Below are 8092 nucleotides of genomic sequence, written 5' to 3'. Positions count from 1 at the left end.
TGAGGACAGGTTAAAATAATTAAATCTATTTAGATTAGAAGAGGGGACTTAATTGAAGTCTTGAAAAACATAAATGGTATTCAGCACAGAGAGAAGAACAAGAGGACATAAGTGGAAGCTGAGTAAAAGAATGTTTAGAGCAGAAGGGAGAAAGAACCTTTTTACAGAGAGTTATGAGTGCATGGAATAACCCACCAGGTGAAATTGTAAGATCTAAAACATTGGGGACATTAAAAAAGACTCTGTGCTTTTAATTGAATTCCCCCAGTAGGGGAGAAGGGTGTGTGAACAAGGGATGAGCCTTGATGGGCCACCAAATGGCCTTTTCTTATGTTCTTCTTATTATTTTGGATTGTTTATAGTTTTTCTGAAAATAAATTCCACAGCAGAAGCCTGTATGTGCTACAAGTTTACAGGTACTTTGAGAACATTTCTGTTATTTTGTTAAATAAATGTGCTGCAAAAGGTACAATAAACATTTGAAAACGTGCCACAGTCTTTTTAATGAAAAAATTAGAAAAAGTGCATTATTTTACAACACTAAAGTAATATATATATATATATATATATATATATATATATATATATATATATATATATATATATATATATATATAGTAAAATACAATATAAAATATATACATAGTAGTTTTAGTGCATTCATTACAAAAGATGCAATCCCATTGTATAATTACATTTTGTACATGGGTTTGATGTCTACTTGTAGCTGTAAACATTTTTTCTCTACAGTATTTATCATAGCTTGCTAAAACTACAGTATCCCCCTTCAGTTTTCAAATGATTGAGTAAGTGAATAAAAAAAAAAGTAGTTGAGCAGAGTTGATGAAACATGCTGGATCTGGATCATGTTGGAAAGATACGGTGGTAAATGGTAGAACTGGCCTGCTTCTGTTGAAGTTTGTCAATGTTGTACCTTTGTGTAAAGTAAGTTCACAACCCATTCTACCATTTTAAACAGACTATTCATATACTTCTCAATAGCTAGATCTCTATCAGAGACTTCTATCTCCATACTGGTTGGCACTTTTAGTCTTGAAAATCAAAGCAAAGCTTGGTAAATACAGCTTCTGAAATAGAAAAAAAAAAAATACATGGTATATCTATATATAATATATTTAATAATAATATATTTATGTAGCGGCTGTCATAGTGGACCACCATCACAAAGTGCTTTACAGAGGTAGGCTGTGAACTGTGCATATATGCAGTCACTTACAATAGGACATTAATTTAACATATCATCTACAGGATGGCTCACAAGGAGGAAGTGACTTGCTCAGGGTCACACAGTGAGTCTGTCAGTGGCAGAGTGGGATATGAACTGGTGACCTTTTGGTTACAAGCCCTAGACATTAACCACTGGACCACACTGCCTCTTAATATGATAACACAATGTATTATTGGATTGGTTAAAAGTATTCACATCATATTCAAGGGTTTTCTGGGCAGCATCATACAGCATGGCTCAGGTGATAATGGACAGGAAGGACATGTGTGCTGCTAGGTTTGCTTGCTGGCTTCTTCCTTGTTTTAGCAGTCAGTAATTGCAGGTAACTTGCTGATATTTATGATGATGCTTGCTGGATCTTTCTGAGGAGTTTTGACTTCATGAAATGCCAATACCCAAAGCAGACACCCTCATCCCATTGCACCATTATTCAATAGTTTCACCACTGGGAACTGGACTTCAACCCGCAGTGATACAATCTCAGGTGTCCACTCTGGCAAGTCACATCTTTATTAATTCAAACTGCATTGGAATCTACTGCTCAATTGATCTAAACTTTGATTCAACATGATCCTTTTTTAACCTCACGCTCCCAGTTATGTTTCAGACAGGAGCTACTGTAAGTGTGCTTTTTTTTATCTGAACTGTTAACAGCCACGCTCTGAAACGCTAACTACCCGTTGGATGTTCAGAGGTCCCCAAAAGTCACTTTGTGGGCCTAATGACATGTCACTTCACCTTTTTGAGTGTCAGTCAAGCCCAGCTTTAATTAATCATATGATTCCACTTGCTGATATAAACTAATGATAGCTAGCCATAAGCACTAGATTGGATCACAAAAGACAAATAATTAGCCTTGTAAAGCCATCTGTTCTTTTCAGTAAGGATACTCAGTGACACTGTATTTTCCTTCAGAGCTAATTTCCCCATGATAGGAATAGCATTTACACAGGGAGGATGTGCTTCGACATATAATGTTGACAATTTTTTTGCTTTGTGGGATATTTACAGTAAAGCATTAAATTCAATTTTCAGTTGATATATTACATACATAAATACTAGCCTGTATAAATACATGCTGTGTGGTTTCAATACTGTGATTGTGAATATAATGTGATTTCAATATTGAAACAGGTTATCAGATCAGCTTGTTCAAGGCTTGGAGACAGAACAAGAGTGAAAACAATTGGGTCCACTCATACCTTATGCCATCAAAAATAGTTTTTATAATTTTAGCTGCTTGTTTAGAAATTGGAAGTTTATTGTTGAAGAGATGTTAAAACAGGGCATACTCTTTCCCTGTAAGCTTACTTTAGAACTTGATTGTTTTGCCAATGTCCTTTTTTAATTTTTTATATATTTTTTTAATATAAAGTGCACTGGGATGCTCCCCATGAAGAGAAAAAACAATGCACTGCAACATTTTTCATTTTTACTGCAGTTTGGAGCTGAGACTCTGAAGCAGTGAGATTCCTATTCTTCACAGATACAGTATATAGATCTGTAGCAGCAAATTGAGTTGAATTACTTCCAAATTTGAAGGCACGTCTTAAATTAATTTACTTTAATAAGAAAGAAATCTGCAAACATACAAGTTGGGAAAAACAGGTCTGGGAAGTTTAACTATGTGCTTAGCAGAGATTGCCATAACTGTGGAAAAAGTCTAAACGCATGCATAGGAAGACCTTAATCAATTGAAGACATATGCAGTATTTTAAATATATCAGGCATATGTTGTATCAGGCATATTTTAATTTATATATAGAAATGCGTTCCTGTCTTAACACTGAAAGCACAGCTCTGGCACACTGTCAGCGCACCTTATATAACAGGCTTCAGGGGCAGGAACATTGATGCAGCACTTCACAAACACAGAGAACACAATTGCTGTGGACGTAAGTAACTTGAGTTACCATTCAGTGATCAAGAGGAATGGGGAGTTATGATAGATAGATAGATAGATAGATAGATAGATAGATAGATAGATAGATAGGCTGTCTTTGTTAATAGGAAAATACAATGTATATTAATTTGGAAAGCAGTAACCCATGTCAGCACAAACGAGGCATCATATTTTATAGCTGGGTAAGACAGAGACACTAAAGGGAAATGGCTGTTTCCCACAACTCATAGGCTCAACAGTGACTTGTGCATTTATTCGTACAGTTGGACTTATGCTGTATAATTGACTACATGACTATTAATGTTATTGGTCTAGGTTTTGGGCAAAGTTTTATACCATAATGACTGGACATTATAAAACACTCTGTATGTAGAGAGAATATTGTACGTGCTGTAAATTCAGAGAGAAAAACTAACAATGGGATGAGATTAGTTAAGATTTGGAAGAAATAATTTTAAAAAATGTGTACAGCATGTATAAACTAAACAAAAACATTAATCCAAGGACCATACTGTAAATATGAATTAAAATCAAAAGGTAGTAAGTTTGAGCGCTTTCAGGATCACAAGACTTTCAGTGAACTCTGCTGAACAAGACAATCAAGAAGGCCCTTTGACAGGTATTAAGCAGTAAACCACATTGGGCTGACTATCTAATACAGCCATCAGACAGCAGGTCAGGTGTGGAGATACTGTTTCTTTAGCACTTGCTTAGAACAGCAAACACAAGCTTCAATGCTACTTTTTAACAAGGACGGCCCTGCCACTCTTTAAATTAAAAAAAGAGAGAGAGATAAATTACATTGCCATTTTTATATCCATCTTTAGCCAAGCATTCCAAAAATAGACTTCCAGATCATGCAGGCAGCTGCTGCACAGAGATAGAAATAAAGAATGGAACAAACAGTAAATAAATAATACAAAAAAATATTGGAAATATCGTCATTACATATCTTTTTTTTTTTTTTTTTTTTTTTTTTGTGAAAGGGTCATTCTACAGCAAAGCCCCACTAAGTTGGGTGGTATTGGATCATCCCAGAACAAGCAGAACATGTTCTGATTATCTCAAATGCTTAAGCTGACAGTAAATATTACTTAATAAAATAAATAAATAAAATAAATACAATCAAGGGAAATATATATTATTAACGAGCAATGTGCAGGCTGTATTTAGTGACCCTTAACTGTAGAAAGATGCTTCTCTGAATGTTTTGACTTCAAGGGCTAACACCACCAGTTAATTCTGTTTGTCACTGTGTACTATGCATTACTCTGGAAAGATATATCCAGATATACCTGTGAATGAAAAAACAGGCTTTTAGAGAGCAATCCTAGAGACTCTGGTCAAATTAACCCTACTGTATACAGATGTCCATTGCATTTAGACCCAGCACTAGGACAGACCATTGCAGTCACACCTGAATGTTACCGTATCTACAGTATTGATCCACACAGATCAAAGTGGTGAATTTAGGGGCACACTGAAGGCATCCTTGGCCTGCCCAATGGAACCCTTTGGGAGGGTCTCAGGATAGGGAAACCCAAAACTGTATGAATGCATTGTGTGTGGGTTAGAGTTTGCACTTTATCCTCTCATTCATAAGATAATACTTTCTTCATTGATTAACAGACAGCCTACGTGAAATAAGGCAGTGTGCATTAGTAGACAATACATATACGTATATACAGAACTTCTTGTCCATATACTGTATATACAGTATATAGAGTGTGTGTATATACAGCATATACAGTGTGTGTATATGCAGCATATACAGTGTGTTTATATATATATATATATATATATATATATCATATATATATATATATATATATAGACACACACACACACACACAAAGGAGGTATAACTGCAGTGTACACAAATGAAAAGAAAATTTAAAGGATTTTAACCCTTTTGGGAAATTCCGACTTAGGCTTCTTTCTGAGTCTGTTTTGAACACAAGATTGCTCGTTTTGCCTCACAGGTTAAGTCTTAATATAGTCTCAAATAGTCTAATTTAATTTGAGATCATGTTTGAGTGCTGCATGATAATGTAAAGCCTGTACAATTGATCCATCCTGTACAACCAGGATGCTACTGTAATCAAGATGATGCATCTCAAGGAGCCTTTTTTGGGACAATATTTTAAATAAAATCAAAATGAACATTTATATGGATCTTCAAATGGTTAGTCCATTGCTTCAGGGTTCTATCCTGACTCTGATGCTGACTTCACTGGGGACGGAGGCGTGGGACACTCTTTTCGTTACGCTAACCATTTCCAACCTGAGAGCAAGTGGTGGCATAACCCTCCTGAGGAATCGTTCATCTGCTGTCCTTACTATAAACACATCTGAAAAGCTAAACAAATTTAACAAATAAATACACTCCCCTTCAAGTAAATTGGTGCAATTACCTCATGGGAAAATATTTTTTCCCTAATACTCAAAACTAATTTCAAGATTATTTACTTTTAATATTTTGAATATGTAATTCCATTGCTACATTTATTATTATTATTATTATTATTATTATTATTATTATTATTATTATTATTATTATTATTATTATTAATATTTTTTTGGAGTATATTTTATGGTCAGCAATGCATACCAGTTTTACAAAGTGCATGCGTTCATTTTCTGATTTCTTTTCTAACTGGCAAGCCAAAAGAATCTTCACGGCCTCCTTTTCTGTCTTCAAATTGTACATGTGTTAAATAATTAAAATTATATATATAAAAAAAATATATATTATATATATATATATATATATATATATATATATATATATATATATATATATATATATATATCAATATTATATATTAGAAAATAAAATAGAAATCAATACATAAGTAACCCCATTGGGGGAATCCAATAACCATGGCACATCCGTTTAGAACTGCCTCTAATGCGCATGCTGTGAAACACAATTTTGGCTTTTTAAATCTGTTTTTCTTCTTAACTTTAGCAACCAGTTTCTTTTGTCTAAATATAATTGCTCATAGAAAATAATACCTGATGCTCTTTAAGTTGTTTTGTATCTGTTTAACCAGGGCACTCATTCTCTTGAGTCAAACCATACTGTTCAAGTTAAGGTTAAACAGGCAAACTCCGTTGAGGGGAAATATATATATATAATATATATATATATATATATATATATATATATATATATATATATATATATATATATATATATATATATAATATAATGCCCCACAGGCTTATGTGCAACTATTGGTTTGGTATCATGGGTAATATCCATGATCCTAACCCACCAAACAGAGTTAATGTAAGGCGTTTTTTATTTTTTTTAAATTGTACTGCTGGAGAAGTACTTATCCATGCTTCATGCTTGTGTTTCACTTTGATTTTTTTTATGTTTGCGTGTATTTTTTTAACTTCCCTTACATCACTTGGGGAAACACAAACCAAAATGGAATTGAAAAAGTTCAAGAAGAGATGGGGGTTTGGGATCAAACAAACAAACAAACAATAGTAAGGCTCAAATGGATTTCCTCCTTTTCATAAGCCGGTGATTGTCTGCGAAGCTGTGAATACCTGGGGAAACTGAACTAATGGGAGAGGGGAAAGGGCTATTTTTCAAGGTGGCCGGTGAGATTTCCTCGATCTTGTAGGAGACAGAATGATAGTACTGGGGGTTCAGCTGTGAGCTGAACGAGTTCTGGTGGGAAAGCACCCCCTGGCTGGTAAACTCGTGGGACCGGTAGCACATGCAAGAGCAGACGGACTGGAGATCAGTCACCTCCGCTTTGTACCGCTGCCGCCCATGCTGCAAGTCTTCCTGGATGTGGATGATCATGCTGTTGTGGTTGCCTGCCAAGGACGCCCTCTCCTCGGCATCCCGCCTCTCATCTTCACTGTTCATGGTCAGGAAACGCAGGACCACGAGGTTGAGGAAGGCTCCGATGACTGTCAGTCCCACCAGGATGTACATGAAGCTGAAGGCCACATACAGAGGCTTCTTCTGGAGGGCTTGCTTGTTCTGCAGGGCTACAAAATCCCCAAAGCCTATGGTAGTCAATGTAATGAAACAGTAGTAGTAGGACTGGAAGAAGCTCCAGTCCTCGTAGTGGGAGAAAGCGGCAGCCCCGATGCACAGGGTGCCAATGCAGGAGAAGAAGCCCACCGTCACCATGTTCTCCATGGACACGTCGGTACTCCGCATGCCACAGCACTTCTTGATCCGCTTCAGGAGGCACTTCACGAAGGTGTTCATGCGTTCTCCAAGGCTCTGAAACATGACCAGAGTTAGGGGGATTCCCAGCACTGCATAGAACATGCAGAAGGCCTTGCCAGCATCTGTGCCAGGAGCAGCATGCCCATAACCTGCAGGAAAACACAAAGAAAAAAACAATGAATAGAATGTGTTAGAAACTAGGGCTGGTGTTCTGTGGATTTAAAAAAAAAAAAAAAGATTTTAAATATATTTTTAAAATGTAAGAAAAGTAAAAGACCTGAAGAGTTTTAATGAAGGCTAATTTTAATGAGCCACTTTTTAAAATTAGCATCTAATTGTCAGGAAGACGAAGATCTTGTTCAATAGACTTTTGTTCATCTAAAATGTGGCACAGGTCATTCCTAAAAGTAGTTGCTCAGAACAATGTTCAAATTTCCTCTCTAAAAAAAATGTTACATCTTGTTGCAGATTTATATCTTTAAAACAAAGAGCAAGGCAGACTTTTCAAAGACAATATACAGATGAATTCAGCTACAGTGGCTCTCAAAAGTATTCACCCCCCTTGGACTTTTCCACATTTTATTGTGTTACAACATGGAATCAAAATGGATTTAATTAGGAGTTTTTGCCACTGATCAACACAAAAACAGTCCATAATGTCAAAGTGAAAAATAAAATCTACAAATTGTTCTAAATTAATTACAAATATAAAACAGAAAATAATTGATTGCATTAG

The 8092-nt window shown here is 35.6% G+C and overlaps 1 protein-coding gene across 1 annotated transcript in view; it reads right to left on the bottom strand.

The window, feature by feature from the left end:
- Window positions 1-6390: 6390 nt before the first annotated feature.
- kcnk9 (potassium channel, subfamily K, member 9) overlaps window positions 6391-8092 on the bottom strand; it is a 62963-nt gene continuing 61261 nt past the window's right edge. The window contains exon 2 of the mRNA XM_041249232.1: window positions 6391-7505. Within this exon, the coding sequence (XP_041105166.1) occupies window positions 6661-7505 (845 nt within the window). The 3' untranslated portion in view covers window positions 6391-6660. The remainder of the gene's footprint in view (window positions 7506-8092) is intronic.

This window comes from Polyodon spathula, chromosome 4 (assembly GCF_017654505.1).
Source record: "Polyodon spathula isolate WHYD16114869_AA chromosome 4, ASM1765450v1, whole genome shotgun sequence".
Lineage (NCBI taxonomy): Eukaryota > Metazoa > Chordata > Actinopteri > Acipenseriformes > Polyodontidae > Polyodon > Polyodon spathula.
Note: the sequence above shows the minus strand (reverse complement) of the source record. Positions and strands in the feature narration are given on the sequence as shown.